Genomic DNA, 24,500 nt, shown 5'->3' on the forward strand with positions numbered 1-24,500 from the left:
GATGGAGAAGCACCTGGCCAGAGCTGTGGAGGGTGTGTGGCGGGGCAGCTGGGCTGGGAGGTCTGAGCCTGTTCTGGTTGGCTGACCCCGTGGGAAATCCAGGGAGTTTCCAAGCTGAGAGCTTGGTGGGGGGAGGGTCTGGTGGGGAGGAACATGGTTAGAGTCCTGCTGGATGGGGAGGGCTTCTCTCCTCTTGTCTTAATCCCTCCTGCTATAGGAGGCCTGGCTGTGGAGAGAGGGAGAAGGAATTCGTGTGCGTTTTCACTGGTGCCAGAGTCTAAGTACATGTGTACTTCTATGTGAGTGCGCAAGTATCTATATTTCTTTTCTCACGTGCCACTGTGTGTGTGCATCAAGTCTGTGGAGCTATAATGTGCTGTTGGTGTGTCCATGCTAGAATCTGCGTCTGAGCATGTGTGAGCATGTGTGTGTGTGTGTGAGAACACTCAGGTCTGACACTGAGCAGTGGCGTCTGAGCGACCGCGTGTGTACAAATGTCTGTGACTGTGTATGTCCGTGTGTGTTTCTGTGATTCCTCTGGTGTCTGAAGGGCTGCGAGAGCCTGTGACTTTGTGTGCACAAGCGTTTGTGTGTGAGTGTGTATAATTGCATGTACTCGGCTATCCATGTCTGTGCATGTGTCTGTGGGTTCTGTGTACCCAAGAACCCATGGCTCTGTGTACCACATCTGTGGGGCTCACCACCCTCAAGAGCAACTCTTCCGAGTCCCTGTCACCATCCTTCCAATGAGTGTGCTCAGTTCCCTTCCCTCCCTCCGCTGCACAACCCCCACGAGTTGGAGGCTCACCCTTTTGAGGCGCTCAGCCTCCCTGACCCTAGTAAAGCCTCATGGCTCTGCTGACCACGATGAATGGGGCCCAGACCGGGGTGGAAGCTACAGAGGGCACCCTCCCTAGGCTGGCACGCATCCCAGTCCTACCTGAACCCTGACCCTGCAGTCCCTGGCTGGACCACCCTCTCTCCTTCAGGAAGCAGCTTCCCCTCTGAGACTTTGGGGAGACAGAGGAGGCATGGTCTGAGCCCCCAAGGGACCTATCTGGAACCAAGAACCCTAACCCCTAGAGCTGCTCTTGACCTGGAGCCCAGGTCAAGGCGAACTGAGAGAGTGGTGTGGACAGCCCTGCTCCCTCCTCACTCTGCCTACACACTCCGTTTCCCTGGGCTCTCTGGTTGCCATGGAGGGCTGGTGCTGGTGGCCGGAGGAGCGGGTAGGCAAATGGGGAAACTCCCAGGGCCCTAGGGGACGGGGACAGGGGAACCAGTATGGGCTGGCTCAGAAATCAGGGCCTATCTGCGGAATTTAAGGTGACATTGGCCCAGAAAGGCCAAGACATTTCTCAAGGCCACGTAGCCCTGCACACACAGTGGTCTGGAAGGGGCTCTGAGGCCAGCATGTCCAGCTTCCCTCCAGGAGCTAGAAGCTGCTCTGCGCTTCTGATATAGTCATTTCTTCACACACCATTCACGGTGCCACGCCTGGTACAGGAACTGGGGACACGGCTCCAGCAGGCAAACTGTCCTCAAGGTGTTTCCAGCCTCGTTGATCTTCTCCAGCAACGGGGAACTCACGACTGCAGAAGTGCTTGAGTCCCAGCAGTGCCCAGGTTGGCTGGGAGGAGACACGCAAAGCCCCTTGCTACCTTCCTGGAGGCCACTGATGAAGGGGTGTGGGTGCCTGAGCAGACCCATTCCCAGCAGCGCCCCATCCACCTGCTGCAGCCCGGAGTGTGTGCAGGAGGAACCGAGCTGCCGGGCTGCCTGTACCAACCCGACCCAGCCGACAGGCCCTTCCTTCAAAGGCTGGCCCGGCCGTGCCGCTTTATTGCCCAGCTAATGACGGTGATTAGGCCGACAGGTGCCGCCTGCCACCCGTCCATCCTCCTGCCTGCCGAGGAGGGTGGTTTCTGAGCATCTGGGGGAGGCTTGGCTCTGCGAGGTCACCCACCACGGCTGACCTCTCAACCATCAGGCCAGCTCACGTCCACTTCCTTCCCCTGAGAAGGCAGGACCAGCCCGGTCCTCACTTGCTGGGACTGCTGTGTGACCTCAGTCCACACCTGGCCCTCTCTGAGCAGGACTTAGGGGCAAGTGGGACTGAGAACAGTGGGCAGGGCACGTACACCCTGAGAAGCACAGCCTGCTTTCCCCAGCCTGGGCTGGACGGCAGGTACCCAAGCAGGGGCCAGAAGGAAGTAGTAGCAGAGGGTTCTCCTTGCAGACGGGGCTTCTCCCGGGGACTCACTGCATTATGGATAAGCCATGGGAGACCCCCTCCCTTCTGCGGCCAGCCCACTCCCGATGGGGAGGACTGTCACCTGCGGTTTGGCTGGGGGGCTCCTAGTGTGGGTCTGGGTGGGAGCTGTGATTTATGACTGTGCTTCATGAGTGAGGAATGCCAGCCTGGGGGGCCAGGTGGGGGCGGAGCCGCTCACCTGACACTCCTCGCTCTCCTGGCTGTCTGGCATGTCCTGTCAGGATCCCCTGTCCCCGGGGGACAGCCGTGTTCTCCCCTGCACGGTAGCCCCCTCCTGTCTGCACTCCCCACCAACCCCAGCTCCGGGCACCGAGTGAAAGCCCAGCCCAGGGGGATCCAGCATGAAAACCTTTCTGGTTTCCTCTCCTCGCAGCTCAGCCCCCTTTTCATTCGGGCATGCAGGTGGTGGTAAATCTCTCTTCTCGCCCACTGTAGTAGGCGGGAACTGGATAAGACTCTAGGAAACTTCCCTCTAGATGACTCAAGGCTTACTTGCCACTGTCACAGTGAGAGGGACTTGGGATAGACACAAAGATGAATTTCCAACCAGGAAGGGCTGTTGAGCTCCCAGAATGGATGGTGAATGTGGTATCATTCTTCCCCACCCCCACGTCCACCTTGGTAGATAAATGAAAACTCTGGAGTCCATGAGAGTGGGAAGGGTGGGGTGGGGGGAGGAGGGGTAGAGGTGGAGCAGGGAGGCAGAATCATCCAAAGTTGTCTGGTCCTGGACTCTGAAGGCCATGCCAGTTTTGAGCCTGTTCCTGTGAGTCTAACCTGTACCCTTCTTGCTGCAGGCTGCCATTTTGGGTGAGGGTCCATCTTTCTGGGCACCCAGCATGGGTCAGCCTGCCTCTTCTGGTCTGGTGGGACCTGTTTTTCCAGATGGAGGAAGGGTCGGTGAGGAATTGGCAGGGGCAGAGGGTTTTATGTAAATGCCCAGGGAGCGCGCTCTGGGAACGGGGAGGCCGGTTTTCCCAAAGACACGCAGGGACTGGCAGCTCCCAATTAGCCAGGCCCAGTGATGTCAGTGCTGCTTTCCCCGGTGGCTGCGCCCACTCCGATGGGCCTTGGCAGGAGTGTCTGACCATTATCTTCTCCCTTGGGTGGGAGGGGTGCCAAGGAGGCTGCCATGCAGGACAGAGGACAGGCCCCCTCCCACCGTACCCCTCCACCTGGGGCCTGAACCACGTTGTGGACCAGCCCCGGAGAGTGCTGTGAAAAACCATCCCAGACTCTACTGAAAAAGACTTTAATGTGACTAATATTCAAACCTTCCCCAAAACCCTGAGAGGCTGGGGAGGCCTCAGTATGCTGGGCCAGTTCCAGGGGCTGTTCCCATGGCAACCACTGGTAGGCCCTCCTCCCAGGCCACTGCAAGCCTGAGTTTCAATAAATACAGTGCAAAGGGGTCTGGTCACTAAGATGGGAAGACAAAGACCTCGGGCACAAGACAGGACGTGTTGTATCGTGTGTGAACACGCACATGTGCACTGTGAAGCATACACGCCTAGGATCGTGTGCACGCGCACAAACCCCCCAGACATCCTCGCACCATACTCACATACATGCATACATACACATGCACACACATATTTTCCTCTGACACACAGGAGACTGCGCATACACACCTTCCTCACAGACACACAAGACATTATATGTGCCTTTCTCTAAGCATTTGGCCCAGAGCTTGGAGCTGGGGGTGTCCCCTCCCAGCTTGGAGCAATGGGAGCAGGGCGGTCTTCCCGTGCCTCGCCAGGCCATGCTCCAGTCTAGGGGCCAGGCGTGGTGGAGTTGGCCAGGTCGTTTGGGCAGTGGGTTGTGGTGTTGGAGTGGGCCCAGGAGGGGAAGGTGTCCAGATTGAAGATGGAGAAGCTCCAGCTGTTGATGGCCAGTTCGATGACCAGCACCCCAATGATGTTGAGCAGGAATCCCGCCCGGGCCTGGCGTGAGGAGAGTCAGAGGCTGAGCTGGGCCAGCTCCCATCCCTCAGGTGTTCGGGGAGCCCTCCCATTAGCAATACGCCCCCTGGGTAGTCCTCCCTCTGGTCCAACTTGCAGCACTAGCCAATGCCTTTGCCCCTGCTTTCCTCCCTGTGCTAACAGGAAGAAAGGGACGTTCCCCATGAGCTTCCAGGGCCCTGGGCTTTGTTCTCCCTGAGTGTGGGTGGCTGGCACCTCAGAGCCTTCCCCACGTTCCTCACCTCCTTCCCTCCCTCTCACATGGCCGGGACTGGCAGGGCCTGAAGATGCTACAACTGGGGGATCATGTCCCCACCTCCCCAACTGTATACTCACCCTAGATGGGGCCCACTCTCCACTCTGAGAATCTCAGCGGCTTTAAGCTACCAAGCTGGAAAGACAGAGCAGGAAGAAGGACCTCCCTGCCACTCACCATGTCAGACACTTTGAGGTCCCCAAAAGAGAAGACGATGGCATTGGGTGGGGTGGCCACAGGCAGCATGAAGGCCAGGGAGGAAGCCAGAGTGCAGGGGAGCATGACGTAGAGAGGGTGCAGGCAGATGGCCTGAGCCTGAGTAGGAGACAGGGGAGCACAGCTGACCCTGGGCCCCATCCTGGAGGGGGGCGTGGCCCAATTCTCCTGCTTCCCGCCTCTGGGGGACAACCCCTGCCCCCAACACGTTCTCTGGTCATGAACCCACCACTTCTGCCAGAAGCACGGGGTGACCTGGGAAGGGCCCCTTGACCTCTCTGGAGGGAATGAGTGTGCCGCCCGGCCTTGTCGGGTGTGGTGAGGGGAGGGGCCCATAAAACGGATCTCAAAGGGGCTCCAGGGGTGTCATCAAAGGCAGCAGGAACGCACTCGGGGAAGAAGGGGCTGGGGACGCTTTGGGGCAATTTCACCCCGTCACCTCAGGAATGACCAGAACAGGGACTGGGGTGGGGAGGTGGGTGAGGCCACCAGCAAGCCCCATCAGGATACTCAAGAGATGACGTCACAAGGGTGGGGTGAGTCAGGGGCCAGAGTGCCTCAGGGCCTAAGGCAGCTCAAGAGCCTAGATAAAGGTGGAGGCTCAGGGGTCCTCTCCAGGAGAAGAGGAGGTGCAAAGACAGGTTCCTCTGCCCAGCAGGCAGAACCCCTGGTGGGGGCAGGCAGGAGGGCTGCCTGGAGGAGGTGTTTCTGCAGGGCCAGCTCACCATGGAGGCCAGGATGGGCAGGAAGAGTGTGATGGTGGCCACATTGCTAGCACACTCGGTGAAGGCAGCAACCAGAAGGCAAAGGATGATGGCAATGGCAGGAGGCGGCACACTCTCCAGTGGGGTTAGCTTGTTCCCCAGCCACTTTGATAGGCCTGATTCCTGTGGGCAGAGGAGGGTGGTATGTGAGAATTGAGGCTGTCTGGGCCCAGAGTCCTCTGCGGAGGCTCTGGGAGGGTCCTGCTCCTGCCCACACCTCCCTAGTCTTCAGAGTCAAAGGCAACTCTGAAGGGAAGACAGGACCCAGCAAGGACCAAGGGGTCCCCTCTCCTGCCCTTGAAGAGCAGCTGGGTGTGGAGAGAAGGGTCAGATGAGAAACTAGGAGAGGGGACCAAAGGGCCTTCTTGGGAAACCTGGGGCTTGGTGGCAGTAAAAACCTTTGACCCCATTTACTATTGACTTCCCGATCTCTCTCAGGAAGTCTCTGGACAACCTTAGCCCTCTCTCGGCCCCCTCCAGCTCAGTGGGTTGGGGCAGAGGGGATCTTGCTCCTGGCAGGGGGGAGAGATGGGGGAGGGCCCTGACAGAGGCTGGGAGGAGGCTGAGGGAGGATGCGGGCAGTCCGTAGGGTCAGAAGAGCTCCGAGGTCTTGCCCTGCCCATGTCTGTGATGCCAGGCTAAGCCCCAGGGAGATGGGATTGGATCTGGCACAGCGCTTGGCGGTCAATGGAAGAACGTACCACAGACCCAGGAGTTCCCTGTGCCAATTCCTGCCTCCTGTCCCTGCAGTGAATGGGCTTATCTGGAACACTGAGGCCCAGGGTGCAGTTTCAGGGATTTCTCTCTTTTGGGCGGAGGCTCTGGGAAAGATGTGTTGGTCCCCAGAGCCTGGCTGGGGCTGTGATCATGGTGCCCCCTGGTGGCTGCGGCTGGCAGACCGTGTCAACCCAACGCCAGCTGCTTGGCTGCTGAAGCTACTGCGCATACTCTGTCTGGCAGTGGGTGAGGGGCTGGGGTGGGATGGGATTAATCATGGAGAACAGGCCTCACCCGGCAGAGAAGCCACACTAGGAAGAGATCCCTAGGGCTTGTGTTTCTTCCTCCTTCCTCAGAGAGGGCTCTAACCTAAGCCTTGTGGCTACAGCAAAGGCTCTGCCCACGGCGGGGGAGGGGGTGTCCTAAATGGTGGGGTTCTATCCCCTGCTTCTATCCCCTCTATGGGATAGAAGCAGGGCCCCCTCTTTCCCTGCCATGGGGTCTCCCTCAAACAGGCCGGGGAGTGGGCTGGGGGTCTCTCACCTCGCTGCCCTTGGCCAGGGCAAAGCCACCACCCAGCAATAATACAATGTTCCAGGGCATCTTCTCATTCACTGTCTTCCAGTTGAGGAGGGGAGGGGGGGCCTTCAGCTTCCCCGGTTCTTCTGTTCCTCAAGCAGAGAAGGAGGGTCACCAAGAGCAAACAGGCCTTTCCACCCCTCCACTTGGCGGCTCCCTGTGTTGGCCCCTATCAGAGCTCAATGCATGCAGGAGGGGGACCCTCAGTTCCGCAACATCCCAGCTTTGTCCCTGAGACCCTGCGCCCTTGGCAGGTCACTCCAACATCTCTGGGCTTTGTCTACTCCTGCCAAGTGTGGTCGAAGGTACATGACATGCCTGAAGGCAGGAGCTGCTGGAGACCCTTCCCTGCCCCAGCCCAGGTGCTTACCTGGGTTCTGGGTCAGCCCTGGGAACTTGGAGGGCACGATGAACAAAATTATGCCGATGAAGATGGCCACTGTCCCATCAGACACCATGCTGTGGGTAGGGAAGGGAGGGCAGGCTTAGTGGCTCAGGGCTGCTCAGGGCTGCAGGGTAGAGGGTGATGGAGAGGATCCCCTCCCACAGACATGCCTGGGGAGCCCCCCGAAAGTGTTACCTCCTATTCTGCGCTGAGGCCCTGCTCCCTACCCTCCTCCCCAAGCATGTGAGCACCAGGTGTGTCCTCCTCTCTTCCCTGGCAAGTCTCACCTTTCGCCCTTGGCATTGGAAAAAATCAGGTTGCCCCAGCCACGGAAAAAGCCCGGCTCCCGGGTGAACCAGAGCAGCACCAGGAGGACAAAAAGCACAGTGACAGCCTTTTCCGCAAAGGTCATGGGGCCCAGCAGCTTGTGCTCTGTCTGGATGACGCGCAAGGCGGCTTGCTTTTGCTCCTGCACCGGTCCCCCGAAGCCAAAGTTCTTTCGGAAGCTGCAGGCAGAAAGGCAGGGCAACTCAAGAGGGGCCGGCACCAGGCAGGAAGCAAGGTGCCCATGAGTGCCCGCGATGTAAAGATTGAGGCCCTCAGCGGGCATTGCAGAGTCGCTGCACTAAGGCCCTGGACACCCCCAGGGTCTGGAGGAGGAGTGGCAGACTCGTGGGGGGCATACTCCTTGCTCGTCAGCCCCTGCTGTATCTGCCCCACTGAGCCCCTTCCCTTCAAGCATTCTGTGGTACGGAACCCTCCCTCGCCCAGGATGAGGAGGATCTAGCAGCCCAACGCCATGCCCCCTCTGGCCCTGAACCGCAGTTCTCCTCCTCCAGCAGCCTTTCAGGAAATCCTCTCTTCCCTCCTTTACCTGCTTCTGGGTATCCTCTGCCAGCCTGAGCACCCCCTGCATTGTCCTCAGAGGCACAGGAGGCTGCAGCCCACTTCCCTAGTAAGTAAGTGCCGCTTACTTAACTTGTGTTGACATATAACTTTTCACTTGGGTAAATCCCAACTTCTCTGCTGGACTGTGAGTTCCTCAAGGGCAAAGACTGTACTTCACAAATCTTTGACTTCCCTGTGGTTCCTGGCACTGTGATGATCTCTTTGACTACCACCTTGCCTTGTACCAGCTCCCACCCAACCTTAATTCACCCTCCTTGCATTTGCATTTTCCAAAGTGCAGCAACAATGCTTAAAAACTTTCAGTGGTTCCCCAGTGCCCGGGCAGGAAGAGCAAATTACAACTCACAGTAACACTCTAATACCACCACTCCTATCCTGTACTCACTGCAGACATCACTAATCAATCACAGACTTGATTCCAACTGAGCCTTAGCAGGGTCTCCCACGATTTTCAACTCAGAGCTCTAAACAGTAACCCAGAGTTGGAAGTAGAAATGAAACCTATTTACTTTTCTTGGCCTTAAAAACAAGGTTCAAACTCTTTATGTAGCACAGAAGACCCTCCATAGTCTCGCCCTGCCTGCTTCTCCAGCTTCGTGTCCTGATGCTGCTTTTTGCTCTTTGTGTTTCAGCCCCACAGAACTAGAGTTCCCCCAAACACATCGTGTCCTTTCTTGCCTCTGTGCTTTGTGTAAGCTGTTCTTGCTGCTTGGAATGCCTTTACCCCCATCTCTACCTGGCTGACTTCTGGTTCTGCAAGATTCAGCTGAGGCATTATCTCCTCCCAGGGGCCTTCTGGTATCCTCACTACTCTGGGCTAAACTAGGCGCTCCAACCTCTAGGTTCCCACAGCATCCAGGCTGCCTTCTGTCACGGCCCCCGTCATATCATCACCCATCAGATGGGCTACAAGGACAGGGACTGTGCCGAATGCCTTCTAGTACTCTCAGGGCCCCGCATGCTGTGGGAACTGACCATGCTCAGTGCGTGCTCCAGGAACTGACCGCGCTCAGTGCATGCTCTTTAAGTACTTGTCAAAGGGCTGTGGAGCATGATGGGAAGCGGCCTGGCCTGGGCATCAGGAGACCTGGTTTTCAATCCCGCCACTGACAAATCTAGCTGTGTTCCACTCCTCAAGCCTCAGTTGGCTTGTCTGCTAAATGGGGTAGTACTCTCCATCCAGTAATTTCCTCGAATGGGAGTCCAAGGGCGCAGAGGGGCCCTGGGAGGGAGGGGCCTTCTCACAAAGGTGGTGATTGCGTCACTTTCCACCTCTGACCCAACCAGAAGCTCCCAGAGGTAGGGGCAGGGACCTGGGCTTCTCTCACCTACGTTGCCACTTACTTGAAGCCCAGGAAGAGGACCTGCAGCCACAGCCAGGCCAGCAGCAGCAAGATGATCATGGTGGGGAAGGCAAAGCCAAACCAAGAGGCAAAGTTCACCACGTTGCCGTTTTGGGGGAAGAGCCTGGAGGGGGATGCGGGCTGCTGTGTGACCTTGCCCCGGCCGCTTCCCAGCCCCATTCGCCTCCTGGCGAGAGTGCAGACCCCACAGCATGCCCTCCCCTCGGCACTCACGAGTTGACCTGGCCTTGTAGCACCAGGTTGGGCGTGGTGCCAGTCAGCGTGGCGATGCCCCCGATGCTGGCTGCGTAGCACACACACAGGCTCATGCCCTGGGTGAAGAGGATCTGCTCCTGCGTTTGGTGTGCCGTGGGCTCCGAAGGAGCAGGTGGGACAGGGAGGGCCTCTGTGTTATCTGGGAACAAGAAAGAGCTGAGGTGAGGGCAGGCTCCAGGGAACGTGGCGGGGGCTGGCTCCATGGCCTCCAGGGCACTTTATTCATGAACAGCCCAGACCTGGGCTGGGAAGAGGACAGAGGCTGTGTCCAGGTTGGAGTGGGCCCAGCACCCCTGGAGTCTCAGGCTAGGACCACCTTCAGACACCATCTGGTCCAACCTTTCTTGAGATAGGGAAACCAAGGCACAGAGAAGGGAAGAGGAGTATTGAAAGCACACAGGAAGAATGGAGCCTAGAGCCCTGACTGCCCACCTGGACTCCAGCCCTCTTCTTGCTGGGGCGACCAAGCACTTGGTTGTCCCAGGACGGAGGGGATTCCCCGCACATGGGAAGTCCCAGACAAACTGGAATGAGTTGGTCCCTGTACCTCTTGCCTCCTTCTCTCCCCAAAGGGTCCAAGATGACCACCCCTCAAAATAGACCACCCCTCTGGTCCTCCTTAGGAACCAAGGGGTTGGGACAGGGTCTGGTCTTGTCTTTCTCACCAGGCTTGGTCACCTCCTTCTGGGGACTTTGTTCCTGGAGCTCGAAGGTGGGGTTTTCTCTGCCCTCCTCGAGGTCCCCGCTGGCTTTTGAGCTGTGCAGCTGCTTCAGGACAGCGTGCGCAATGGGCACCATCATGGCCGTGGTGGCCGTGTTGCTGATCCACATGGACAGGAAGGCAGTGACCAGCATGAAGCCCAGGAGCAGCCTAGGGGTGGGCAGACGGACACACAGCGGCTCCAGCCTTCCTCCAGGGACTGCATGCCCAGAAGGTCACCCCACTCCAGGTTCTCCCGCCCTGGCTTGTGGGAACTCACAGGGCAGGCCGCACCCCGACGATGAGGAGCACGCGGAGGGCGATGCGTTTGTGCAGGTTCCAGTGCTCGACTGCGATGGCCACCATCAGGCCCCCGAGAAACAGGACGTTGGAGTCTGAAAGGTACTCAATGCAGACCTGGCAGGCAGGGACACGGCTGAGAGGCAGGAAGACCCTGGGCCTCCCCTTGTGCCTCTGGGTGTGTGGGGCGCAGTCACTGACATTCCCACAAACTGGCATTCCCCTGGGCTCTCGGAACCTGATGGAAATAATCTTTGGATTATCTGCCACTTAATATTGACCAAGCTCCCCTCTTCTTGCCAAACTCACTCTTTCTCTGCTCAGGAATGATTGGGGGATAATCTAACCTGATTCCATTCATGTTTCAAGCCATAGACTGGGAGATAGATAATCTAGTGCTGTTTCTAGAAACCAGAGTAGCAGTTCTCAAAGTGTGGTCCCTGATGCCTCAGCATCACCTGGGACTTGTCAGGAACGAGCTGTGTGGGCCCCACCTCAGGTCTCCTGAATCAGAAACTCCGGGCAGGGCCCAGGGCCCGTGAAAACCCTCCAGGTGATTCTCATGCTCATGCAAGTCCAAGAGCCACTGAACTAGAAGTACAGGAGCTCTTTAGCTGGCCTTCAAGGCCCTTTTCCTGGGTCCTAGGTCACACCCGCAATACCCTAAAGCCTTCCACCTCCCCAGCCTGAGGCTAATCACTCTCACTTTGAATGCACTCTCAACACCAGCCTGCACTTGGCATTTCTAGCTGACTTTTCCCTCTGTGCTCTCTCCAAGCTGAGGCAGGGACCCCTCTTCCATGCGCCCTGCCTGTCATGAGGTTTCCTTGGGCACCAGGATCCAAGGGAAGACACCCCACCCTCAGGAACCCTTTCTGCTGTGGATGGGGGCTCACCTCAGAGGCGTCCATGATGCCCATCATGGGGAACAGGATGATGGGGAAGAGTGCGGTGACGGCCAGGGGCAGAGCCTCGGTGCACCAGAAGAGCGCCATGAGGATGATGGCATAGGCGCAGTAGGCCTCCTGCAGGCGGGAGGTCAGGGGCAGGGCTGTCAGAGGGGCAGGCTGTGTCCCAGAGTCATGCCACCTCCTGCCCTCCAGAGAAACCAGGACGTTTGTAACAGTCTGGAGAGAGCTTGTTAAACCCACGCTCATCAATTCCCAAGTCCAAGATCTCTTTTCAAAATGGAAAGAAAAACCAAAGCAAGGCACTCACCACCTTGTCTTTGACCTTGGAGAGCCTGGACATTATAAACCAGCCATGCAGGGGAGTCTGCAGTTGGCTATCAGTCCCCGGCCAGCCCAAGGGGCTTGCAGAGGGCCCAGGTGAGGATCCCGAGATGAGATGGGGGCTGTCAGAGGAAGCAGTGGGACCCGGGCAGTGTGGACCCCTGCCCAGCACCCTGGCCCTCCCTGGCTCTTACCACAGCGTGTAAGAATGTATCTATTTGTATGGCTATTTAGTGTCTGCTACCAGGTGAGCTCCATGAGGACACAGTCAGTTTTGTGGCATCTGGATCCTTAGACTCAGGACCCAGCAGGTTTTGGAGCAAATCTTGCCTGAATGAATGAATCACTGAAAAGCTTTGGGAACGGTGGAGAGTCTCTTTCCCAGCGATCCTGGTGTGGCTGCTGATGACACAACTCCAAGGCACCATTTACATTGTAAACTGTGCGAAAGTGTCCTGCATCCCAGTCTTGAGCAGGGGATTGCGGGGCAACCTCGAGTCATAGCCTTGTGAGTCTTTGCTCCAAAGCGCCCTTTTTCCTCATGAGGCCCCCAAGCCTAGAGGAGCCTCAGGCCTGGGAGGGGACCTGGGCAGGAATGGAGGCCCACCCTCCTTGACAGAGCCTCTCCCAGGGCTGGGGAATGATTAGCCAGGAGGCCTCCAGGAGAGAGGCTCCTGCATCCGCATCTGAGGCTCTCCAAGGGCTGGTGCCTGCCTGCTCTTCGTTTGCCAAAGGAAGGGGCTGCTCGCTGGGGCTAGCTGGACAGTGAGGCTGGTGGCCCTTACCTGTCCCAATTGCCCTGCCCTTCTTGTTCTCTCCACCTGGTGCAGGCTGGGCTCACCCCTTAGTACTTCACACCCGCAGTACCCTAAAGTTCCCTAAGAGTCCCCTGCGGTAGGAGCAGGGAGTGGCCTGGGGGAAGAGGAAGCTGCTGTTTATAGAGCAATTCTTACTGCTATCCATTTTTGTCACATGAAAACGTAACAGCCATTAAGGTGGGTGCGGTGGTCCCACCTTACAGATGGGCTCAGAGGGTAAGTGGCTTGCTCAAGGTTGCAGAACAAGGGAGTGGCAGAGCCTGGCTGGAACTCAGGTAAGGGATCTGGATTGTGTAACTCCAAGCGCTACCCAAGAGCATTCCCCTTGTCCTCTACGTAAATGGGGCCCCTGGGTTCGTCCAGTGCGCAGCCTGCACAACCGCACACGGCCCCGCCAACTCTGTCTGACGCCAAGCTCTCTTTCCACGAAAGCTCTGGCCCTTCTCCTCACCCTGGACATAAACTCATCAGCCCCAGAGGTGGGGCCACCTTTACCCTCAACCAGAGACCCACCCCCGCCCCCACCCCCGCAGGATTCTGCTGATGCCGGTGTTTCCTCAGCTGCAATGATCGAATGGCCAGCTACCCTCCCCTCGGGCTAAGGGCAGGCCAGCCCCTCTGGACCCTGGTGTCCCCCACCCTGCCCACCCAGAACTCTCTGACCAGAGACAAGGAGGGGGGCTGGGGTGGAATCACTCTGCTGATTCAAGAAGAAAGCTCCGTGGAGGGATCTTAAGGACTACTCCATGCCAGGCATTGTGCCCTATGTGCTTCCAGTGCTTTCTTTCATTGCATTTGGTTGCTCTGTGAGGTAATGACTATTGTCCCCATTTCACTGATGAAAAAAGAAAGGTGCAAATACATTGCATAAATGTCTCAGAGCCACACAAATAGTCGGTGGAGAAGCCAGGCCGTCTCCTTTCCGGCTTTCACCTTCTACACTCAGCTCAACCCCTTGCATTTGAGGGTGTCCTCAGTCTTGGGCTCCCTGTGACCACTGTGGGGAGAGGGGGTATGAGCTCTGAATCGAAACAGAACTGTCTTCCTCAGAGCCTGCCACCTCCTGCTGCCTGGCTCTGTCAAGTTGCTTCACATTTTTAAATTTTTAATTTAATTTTTTTCTCAGCCCCCCAACTAGCTAAGAGTACAAGTGCATGCCATCACGCCTGGCTATTTTTCCTTTCTTTCTTTCTTTGTTTTTGTTTTTTTTTTTCGTAGAGAAAGGGTCTCACTGTGTTGCCCAGACTAGTCTCAAAATCCTGGCCTCAAGCAGTCCTCCCCTTTCGGCCTCCCAAAGTGCTGGGATTACAGGCATGAGCCACTGTGCCTGGCCAAGTTGCTTCACTTTTGAGACCCTATTTCCACATTCCAAAGGGAGTTGTTAATCAAATCTGCCTCTTCGAGCTCCAGTGTGTTTAATATATGGTCCACTCACCCTTTACAAGTATGCTGGGTCTGGCCAGGTGTGGTGGCTCAGGCCTGTAATCCTAGCACTCTGGGAGGCTGAGGCGGGAGGATCGCTTGAGCTCAGGAGTTCAAGACCAGCCTGAGCAAGAGTGAGATCCCGTCTCTATTAGAATTAGAAAAAGTAGCTGGGCGTCGTGGCGCATGCCTGTAGTCCCAGCTACTTGGGAGGCTGAGGCAGGAGGATCGTTTGAGCCCAGGAGTCTGAGGTTTCTGTGAGCCAGGCTGACGCCACTCTAGTCGGGGCAATGAAGTAAGACTCTGTCTCAAAAAAAAAAAAAAAAAAGTATGCCGGATCCTTCTCCAGATCCTTCTCTGGATCAAAACCCAAAATCTGTCTTAAAGCTCCATGCAGAAGCCTTCCCTAACCCCGGTGTCTTTGGCCCTGTGTCCTCATCCCAGGCATTGTGCCCTATGTGCACAATGGGCAGCCTGTCAAGCTGTAGCATGACTTGCTGACTTTGTCCTGGATCATGGGGTTCTTAACAAGGGCATGGAATTCCGAGGGTATATGAAGTTAGACGGGGAAACTATTCCATCTATTCACTAACATTTAACTAAGGTTATGAACATAGGCAACAAAATCATAACAGTATTACTGGTGACTTTGTCTCAGCCAGTTGATGGTGTCCATGAGATATTGGAGATCTGCCCAGATCAGTTGCTGCAGTTATTTCAGGATATATCTCAACATAATGTTTATAGCCAACATTATCATGAAATTATGGTAGTTATTCTACCAACACTAAATCTGGCTTACTACACTAATAAGGAAGTACGTATATTTTGGAATTGCAATTCATTTTTTTATATTTTTATAACTGTATTTCAAAATAATTGGTCTCCATTGTAATCCCATGCATTTTATTTTGTGCATTTCAAAACAACATTCTGAGAAAGGCAAAACTGAGACTCAAGGAGGCCTAGCATTGCGTCATCATTTGTTGAAACTTAGAGGGTCTGGGTTCGAGGTTGGACAGCTGTCAGTGTTCTGAGAGGCCCCCTGGGTCAGGTGCCAGCCTGTTGGGCACTCCCTGAGGCCAGAGCACTTGGGACCCTTTCTCCTTGAGCCCACAATGTGTCTGATTACGCGGTTAGTATCCCCAGCTCTAGAAGTGGCGTTTTGGGGATCAGACCTGTCCTTCCAGGCCACCATAGTACTCTCTGCCTTGCAGCCAAGCTCTATGGAACTTAAGTTGGCCAAGCTCAGCTGGCAGCCCATGACATAGGACCCAACTGGCTTACACGCCAGCCACTGGCAGCTCCCCAGGGCTGCTGCGCTGCATGAGTCCAGGGGCACCATTCACACATGGCGTCGTGCAAGGCTTAGCCTGCACTGCTGTCCGAGGCAGCCTGTGCTGGAGTTCTGAAACCAGCAGGGAAGCATCTTCTCCTGGTGGCCAATACCTCAGTCACTACCTCCTCCTTCTCCAGGCCAGCAAGGTAGCTGTTCCCCAGCTCTGTAGTTGGCAGTAACATTGACTCTCCTCTCAGTCTCTGGTTATGAGCTCCTAAGGACAGGGCCCAAGCCTTTTTCTCCTCTGTGTCTCTGGCCTGTCACTCTTTTGCTGGTGCTGGCCTGGGTTTGTAAATCCTCCTTTCCCACGGGTGCCACCTCCACCCCCAAGGAAGTTACCCTTCTCCACCCCCCAGGCAGTCCCTGCAATTGGAACCCCATTGGGGACAGATCCTGTGCCTCCTACTGTTCACCAACCACTCATTCCGCAAATACCCTCTCTGGCCAGGCCTCCGGCCCTGCTGGTTCTACCCCTCAAGTGCTCTGGTATACTTCTCTCTAGCTCTGGACCGCTAGCCTGGTCCAAGCCCCAGCATCTGTCACCAGGACTCCTGCAAAGGCCTCCTTATTCATCTCCCAGCATCCTCTCTTGCCCCTAAAATCCCATCTCCTTACTGCAGCCAGTGATCGGGAGGCACAAATCTGTTTAAGCTGCACCCCTCTACCCCAACACACTTGCTTACCTCAAAGCAGCTCATGTCCCTTCAGTGACTTTCTACTGCTCTCAGAAACCTAAGTTCGGATCTGGCCTGTGCCTCACATCTTAACACTCTCCTTCTTGCTCTCTCTGCTCCAGCCTCACCCGCCCTCTTCAGGTTCTTCAGAGACTCCATCTTCCCTCTGGCCACAGGGCCTTTGCACATAATTTCCTCTCTCTGGACCTCTCTTCTCTCCCGACTTCGCCTAGTTGATGTCTATTCAAGCTTGAGATCTCAGCTCAAATATTCCTTTTTCAGGGAAGCCTCCCTGACTTCCAGGCTGGGGTATAGTCCCCATTTTTCATACCCTAAGCCCCTGTACGTCTTCTGCATAGCACTCATCACAGTCAGTAATTAAACATTTAGTTTTATGAGCTAAACCAAGAGCATCAATCTTTGTTGTCAGATCAAGGTCCAGGAGCAGGGTCCGGGTCTGTTTCTGCTCACCCCAGCAGGGTGCCTGGCACCTGTACAGCAGAGTGGACGCATGTGGGCCCTAGGGACGCAGACATGAGGCAGGCCCAGCTCTGGCCCTCAGGGGATCTGAGTGCCCATGTGGGCAGGCCTGGAGGGTGGACTGCCTGCAAAGGATGGAAGAGATCACTCCTCCGAGGGGCTTCCAAACTCTACAGCTGGCAGCTTGCTTACAAGGGAAAGAGCACAGCCAGGCGTCAGAGAACCTGCCTGCCGAGGCCCGGCTTTATTGCTGTGTGTCCTTGGGCAAGTGAGTTAACCTCTCTCGGCTTTTTTGGTAGGAACCATCAAGCATTTCCAGCTGCATACACACTTACCTCCTTTATGTAGTTTCCTCATCTACATATGGGAATAAGAGAAAGACTCTCCTAGCTGGGTTACTGCACAGGCGAAGAGGGCTGGAAGATGAGACAATGTAGGAATAAGTTTTAAAGCACTGAACCCCGTGGGCAGATGGCAGGGTTGGAGCTGGGAGAGTAATGTGTTCCTGGGCTGCTGGGGGAACCAGGGTGGATGCACGAGGCACACGTGGAAAATAAGGTGCCAGGGAGTGCAGGGCAGGCTCTGGACCCTGGGTGTGTGGCAGATGTGGGGCCTGCGGGCCATCACGGCCTCTGCCTGTTACTGGCCCGGCCCGGCCTGGTTTCAAAGGTATCACAGTCTTCCTCCTGGAGATTGAAGGTTAACCCAGGGGTGGGGATGGCTGGCACATAGTGGGCCACTCCTACTGCCCCTCTACCCCTGGCCAGTGGACATGCTGTGGGCAGTGGGTGCTCTTGTGCCTTGGGAACAAGGTGAGGCTCTAGGTGGCAGCCTGCCAAGCACCACTGCAAGGGAGAGACCACACAAATGGGAGCCCGGTGGAGAAGGGGCCCTTCCCTGAGCCTCCTATCTGGGCTGATCCAGAGAGGGGACACTGAGCGGGTGCTGAGGGATGAGTAGGAGTTCAATCAGTGATCAAAAGGGGGTGGGGTGAGGAGTAAGCACAGAGGGAACAGAATGAGGTATAGAAGATCAAGATGCATTCTTGGAGGAGTATATGTTGGAAAGAGCCTTGTCTGCCCTGAGAGGGCTCTAGAACTTTATCCAGAAAGCAAAGGCGAAAGGGAAGGCCCTTGAAGGGTTTTAAGCACAGAGAGGGACATGGTCAGGCTGGGGTTTTATTAAAAGATTCCACTGATACTGCCGCATGTGATTTAAAAAAATATGTGCACAAGTGTTTGTATATACTTAGGGAAACCCCTGATTTAGGGGTTCTTACACTTTTTTTGTAACAGGACCCCCATGGCAGCCTGACAAAGGCTTCCAATGACTTAGAATAATGTTTTTAAATGCACTAAATAAAATAAATAGGACTACAAAGAAACCAGTTATACTGACGTACTAAAATATGAAAAAGTGCCAGGCGCAGTGGCCTCGTGCCTGTGGTTCCAGTTACTTGGGAGGCTGAGGCAAGAGAATTGCTTGAGCCCAGGAGTTCAAGGCCTGCCTGGGCAATACAGTGAGATTTTGTCTCAAAAATAAAAAAACCCAAACCTAATAAAAATATGAAAAAAGTGCTGGGGGGATGAAATCTAGTCCAGGAATAATAGGCAGATGCCTGGATACCTTTGAGGACTGAATATACAGAGGGGACAATGGCCAGTCCATATATAAAAATATATCTTGCAACTTCTTCAGCAACCAGTCCAGAAGCCAGACCACAACCTCTGTAGCCGTGGGTCCCACACGATCAGGATTGCTCAGTGACTGCCAACTCCTCTAATTTTTGCCCCCCACTCTCTACTCCCAGTTCCAACTCAGGACCAACCCGAGAAAGGCCAAATCTCTTCCCCCGACCAATTGCATAGGGTGCCTGGCTTCTAGGGAGCCACCTACGGCTTCCTCCACCAACAGCCTGCAATCTGGGCACACTGGAAGGCCCTTTTGTCCACTCAAAAACTTCCCCCCACCCCCGCCTGCCTTTGAGGTGCTGCCAAACGCAGGTGGCGGCGGCTGACTCTCGTCCTACCCTTGCATGTTCTCATTTGGGTCATCTTCATGTATTTGCACACCTTAATGTGAACGACCTTGTTGCATCATCTTCTGTTCTAAGAGGCCAAAACAAGACAATGGATTTCTGAGTGTCGGAGAGAACAAAAGTTGGGGGAAGAGTCCTGACATCACAGTTTGGGTCAGGGCCAGGCCTGCGTCCACCAAAGTGCAAACCACAAGCCGGAAGGACCGTGCAGAGAGACTCCCACACTGCTGGAGGGTCCAATTCCCTGGGCCTCCTGCTGGATTACGCCCAGGAAACTTGGCTGTTGAAGACGTTGCTTTACTTTCCCTTTGCCGGGCTCCGCCTAGGACGTGCTGATAAGCGGGGGCATGATTTAGTAATCTGGGGGCAAAGTCCCAATTGGGGAAGCTTGTCTCCACCCCAGGAATGCCCTTTGAGGCTGGCTCCTTCTTCTAGTCCTTCTTCCAGGAGCCCCAGAGGCTAGAAAACCTAGCTCCACTCCACACAGCCCCAGGCGCTGCTCGCGGCTACACTTAGGGACACGGCTCACCGCTCTGGTGGGCGACCAGACATGCCATCCTGATTCGCGGGGGGGTGGGTGGGAATGTCTGAGGCCCTTGGGAGGACAACCGTCTGTTTGAACAGAGCTATGGAGACATCAACACAGTGCCCAAGGCTAGCCTGTGTTTTCCAGGGGCCTAGGAATTCCTGCGAGAGGCAGGGGGCTAAGGGATCACGTGCGCCCCGAGCTCGGGGTTCCCGGCGCTCCATGTATGTGGGTTACCTCGTCTCTATAAGAGCCCCTTGGAGACAAAGGGTGTGGAGAGGCTTGGGCAGGTCACATGGCTGTAAACGCTGCAGAAAGGACTTGAACCCACATCTGTTTTCAAAATCCCTGTTTTGTTGGCTGGACTCTGCTATCTCAACTGAGAGCCAAGAAGGACAGAGGTGGGCTCCAGAACAGAGGTCCAAATCCCTTGTACCGTCCTCGTGTACAGTGAATCATCTGAGTCCTCCTCTGCCTTTGGGGTTCAGGAATAGCTTGCACTAGGGTATTTTAATTACACGGATGTTAAAGTGCATGTACACATAATGTTCTTTTATGTTAGGAGTGCAGTTAATTCAGATCAAGAAATGCTGCCTTCTGTTCTTACAACAAATACAATATTGATTTCATCTGAGCTCCCATTGAGCCATTGGGAGACTGTTTTTACTGGTGGTCCCTTTGGTTGGCAGGAGGCATCTGCAGTTTGACTCTAACTTAACTAGCTGTTTGATCCCTGAGCAAGTTATTTACCCCTCAATACCCACAGCGTAAAATCCCCGCTCCTCCCCCCGGCCTTGTTGGGCTGACATGGGCTGACCTCTCCCCTCATCTCCGAACTTGACTTAGGCAATCTTGTTCTCACTCAGGCCCCTGAAGCCACACTGGCCTCGTCTATCCCTTCACTTTGCTAAGCTCACCCCTGTCCTCAGGCCTCTGCGCTTGCTGAGTGTTCTGCCTGGATGGCGGTTCACCCAGAGCTGTGCTTGGCTGACTGGTCATTGAGTGACTTTGCCATTCTGGTCCCAGGTAAATAACCCTCCTCAGGTGGCCTTCCCTGACCACCCCATCTACAGCAGCCCCTTCCCAAGCCATAGTCACAGCCTGCTGTACTGTGTGCACGGCGTGCACAGTGCATGGTTTTTGTGCGTCTCCGCGCCGCCCACCCCCAGGAGAGCAAGCTCCCTCAAATCCTCTCCCCAACACACATAGACAGTACCTGCCGCACAGCACCGAGCTCTGTGTTCACTCATAAGTGAATGAATGGATGGATGTAAGGTTTCCGGCACACCGATGGTGCTTCTTTGATGTCTGGCTGCAGGGATGAGGGCGGGGGGCAGTGAGAAGACTTCAGGCCCTACTGGCCCCCAATTGCTGGGACCGCCAGAGAGCGACTAGCATTTCAGGGGTTCTGCTGCCATCCCTCCAACATACCCTACTGTTTCTGGCCTCTACACCTTTCCTCCTGTGCTTCCCTTCACCTGTTCTGCTGATGCCTCTGAATGTTGAAATCTCACCCAGCCTTCAAGGCTCAACTCGAATGCCACCTGCTTCAGATTCTCTCTTGACTCAACTGGAAGAATTTTCTCCCTCCTCTGATCTTTGCAGGCTTCTGGCTACACCACTGTGTTGGCACAAATACTGTCTCTTCCTCTAGACTGTAAGCAACTTGAGGACAGAACATCTGTACTCCTTTCCAGTAACTCCTGGCACAGAGAAAGGACTTAGCAGGCATCCTGGACTGAAGCATGGCGGAAGTGCTGGCTGATGGCTGGAGGGACAAGAAGATGGCCTGAGAGGTGGGTCACAACAGGACACCACCTGCCTCCCCAGACAGCCTCAGGCAGAGACCCCGAGACCAGGTTCCAGGCTAAAAACTTTTTTCTAGCTGGGAGTTTAAGCAAATTACTTCCCCACTCTGGGCCTCAGTTTATATGTCTGTAAAATGGAGATGGTAGTAGTAACCTCATGGTACCACACAGGCTTTTGTAAGAAATAAGTGAGCTAATGCTTTGAAGTGCTTGGCACAATGCCCAGCACATAAAATATACTCAATAGATGTCAATACTGTTATCACAGACACAGACCTGAGCCTACTCTGGGGCTTCCCCTTCCCTCTTTGGGGGCCAGCGCCATGGAGCTAAGCTTGGAGATTCATCACAGAGAGCAGAGATTCAACAGGGATGCAGGACAGGGTCGTCTTTGCCCATATTCCTTCCATCCTTCCTTTCTTTATTCAGCAAGTATTTTTTGAGCATCTACTTTGTGCCGGGCACTGGGGATTTTGCATGGAAAAAGACATAAGTTCCTACCCTTGTGGAGCCTGCATTCTAGTGTAGAAAGTCAGAGAAGTAGAAAGTAAGTAAACACTTAATTTCAGACAGCGCATGTCCTATAAATAAAATAACAGGGCTATGTAGCAAAGAATGACGGGGGTTGGTCAGAGAAGGCTTTGCTGAGGAGGTAGATTTCAGCTGAAGCCTAAAGAATGAGAAGGGGGCGTCTGGGACAGTCCCGGCAGGGGACGGGCAATCTGGAGAGCAGAAGGACAGCCGGTGAGGACTGAGTGAGAGGTGGGGCATACGGCGGCATGGAGTCCGAGGGGTCTGGGGCGGAGCTTTGGGGACCTGTGGCTGCTCTGAGAGGTTTGAGTTTTATTCTAAGCTTGACAGGAAGCCAGTGTGGTGACATGACTGTGCATGGCTGTTGGGTGAAGCATGGTCTTGGCAGGGGGGACAGGTGGGGAATGGCAGCGGGGAGACAGTGGAGGGGTGGGGACTGACTCCTTTCAAGTACTCTGGGGAGAGCGAGTGAACGGGACCTGCGAGTGCACGTGGAAAGGGAGGAAAGAGGGAAACCAAGGATGACTCTGAGGTTTGGGCTAGCGCAACGAGGTAGACAGTGGAAGCATTTCTCGGTGAGTAACAGTGGAAGAGCCAACTGGAGACGACGGGCGGTAGGAGTGTTGATTAGGACGTGGGAATGCGGACGCTGCGTAGAAAGAAAATATTCCTGGCAGGAGGTGGCCAGTGTTTGTTGGATAACACAAGTTTGGAGGTTAGGGCTGGGGTTACAGAGACAGCATAAGGTCCCCCAGGGGCAGGAAGGGCCCTGGAAGACCTCAACTTTCAAAGTTAGATGGAGGAGCCAGGAAAGGTGGGAGGAAAACCAGGAGAAGGTGTCACCAAAGCCAAGAAAAGACAGCATGGCAAAGAGGGGGTGACAGACTGTGACAGTTGCTGCTGGGGGTTGAGGGAGGTGGGAGGTGGGACAGGGGTTTGGTCACATGCACGTAGATGGGGATCCGAGTTATGGGGAGGGGAGCCGTCTAAGGGGAGAAGTGCATTTGTGGTGTAGACAACGTCTTGAAGCTTTATGTTGTATGAATGAGAGAGAGAGAGAGAGAGCAAGAGAGTGCGTGCGCACGCGTGCAAAGAAGGCAGTATCTGAAGGGCATGCAGAACTGAAGGAGGGTCCTTGTTTCCATATGTGGATGGGAGAGAGAAGGCAGAGAGGGAAGAATTGATCATGCAGGAGAGAGAGAGGATAATTGCAGAAGCAAAGTCCTGGAGAGGGGCTGGCCTCTCACACACAGGACGGGAGTCAGGATGGGGTTGTGTCTGGGGGCCAGAGGCAGGCTGCAGGGCCAGACAACGTAGAGGAAAAGACGTGGGCTCCTAACACATCCCACTCCCACCAAGATGGCTTCCAGCACAGATCCAGGTGTTCCCGTGGGACTTGGGCAAGTTACTGAATCTTTCCGGGCCGTGATTCCCCAGTGGGGGGCAGGGGACAGTGGAAATCACAGTCTCTGTCTGGCTTCTCTCCTGGTGTTAATACACTTGCTCCAACCTGTCTGAAAACCCTTCTGATGGGTCCCCAGCACAGAGATGCCAGTGGCTTTAGCCTGAGATGAAGGTCATCTCAAAGTTCAGCCAGGCCTTGTCACTCACCAGGTGTCAGGGGCCCAGGGGCTGTGCCACTACCAACCCCAGTCCCTCACCTTTTTGGGACACCATGAACAAAAAAGTCTGCTTTGATTTCCGCATCTGTGACAAAAGGAAGAAAATGACTCGACGGGTAGTTCTTAGGGAAGCGGGGTGGGTCCAGGGCCACGACTCTGTTTCTGCCTTCAGGAGGCAACAGGCTTTGGAGCCAGAACACACACACAGCTTTGCCACTTCCCAGCTCTGTGACTTGCCAGAGACAGGCTTACTGTGACGCTGGAGCTTCAGGGCCCTCTTCCTAGACCCTTTCCAAAGCCCCAGGTTAATTTCAGATACATAATTTTGTGTTCTTTCTCTTATAGAGGGAGGCCCCAAAGTGTCTAAGTCAAGCTCCACGAAACCGGGATCTGCTCTAGGAGTTTGGGTAAATGACTTAACCTCACTTTCCCCTTCTGTAAAATGGAACAGTCAGACCTGCCTCTTAAGATGGGGGAACGGATTACTGGGTGCCTAGTTCAGGGCAGGCAGCAGGGCCTCAAATAAATGAGAGACGAAGTTATGATTTCTTCTCGGGCAGGGGAAGGGGCAGTGACACCTGGCTGGGCCCAGCTCCCCCTCCACCCAGGGCATAGTTTCTGCGCTGCCCACTGGCAGGGGTCCCCCTTTCCCATTCCCACCCCTCCTCCTCGGAAGACTTAGCCCCTGAGGTCACAGGTGAACTCATTCTCTTTCTGTTTACACTCTTACAGACACAAACTGCCCAAAGCCAGCTTTCTCCCACTCCCCTATCCCTCTCCAAACCTTGCCTTGCCCTCCCCTCCCCGCAGCCAGCTCCTCTCATCCCCCACGGAGCGCAGTCCAGGGCTGGGTGTGCCCACCCTGTGGGGCAGATCAACTCCACCTGCCACCCCCCATCTCCTTTACGGAACTGCCTTCCCCAAGGCAGTAGGTTTCAAGTGCAACTAAGCAAGTCACATTGGGCTCTTACTACTGGGTGTCAAGCAAGAGCCCCCTTTGACCTCTTAACTCCCAGCCCTCAGGAGGACCAGGAGGTTGTAGCCTCACTTCCAGGGCAGCGGGGATGAGGAAGGTTATGCTGGGTCCTAAGGATGCCCAACCCTGGCCCAGACAGTCCCCCTCCTAGTCCCCCTAGTTATCTGTGCCCAGAACACCAGGTCCTTACCTTCTGGGGGACGAGGATAGGCAAAGGCAGCAGGAAAATGGGCAGCAAGAACACGATCAGGTAGAAGCGATAGGCCCACAGGGCCTGCCAACAGGTGGCCATCGTGCGGGCCAACGAGGGCTGCCAGAGCCACCGCCTGCAGGAGCCGGGGAACGCAAGGACC

The 24,500-nt window shown here is 55.3% G+C and overlaps 1 protein-coding gene across 1 annotated transcript; it reads right to left on the minus strand.

Annotated features, from left to right (window-relative positions):
* Positions 1–3,961: 3,961 nt before the first annotated feature.
* SLC13A2 (solute carrier family 13 (sodium-dependent dicarboxylate transporter), member 2) lies at positions 3,962–24,500 on the minus strand. Its single transcript, XM_012648269.1, has 12 exons — positions 24,338–24,500; positions 11,578–11,706; positions 10,662–10,798; positions 10,347–10,552; positions 9,640–9,820; positions 9,407–9,529; positions 7,441–7,659; positions 7,139–7,227; positions 6,733–6,854; positions 5,434–5,595; positions 4,670–4,807; positions 3,962–4,218 (listed from the first exon to the last, which is right to left on the minus strand). Exons 1-12 carry the CDS (start codon positions 24,437–24,439, stop codon positions 4,048–4,050), a joined length of 1,779 nt encoding a protein of 592 aa, XP_012503723.1. The 5' UTR covers positions 24,440–24,500; the 3' UTR covers positions 3,962–4,047.

The sequence above is a fragment of the Propithecus coquereli genome, unplaced genomic scaffold (genome assembly GCF_000956105.1).
Source record: "Propithecus coquereli isolate 6110/MARCELLA unplaced genomic scaffold, Pcoq_1.0 Scaffold281, whole genome shotgun sequence".
In the NCBI taxonomy this organism is placed as follows: Eukaryota; Metazoa; Chordata; class Mammalia; order Primates; family Indriidae; genus Propithecus; species Propithecus coquereli.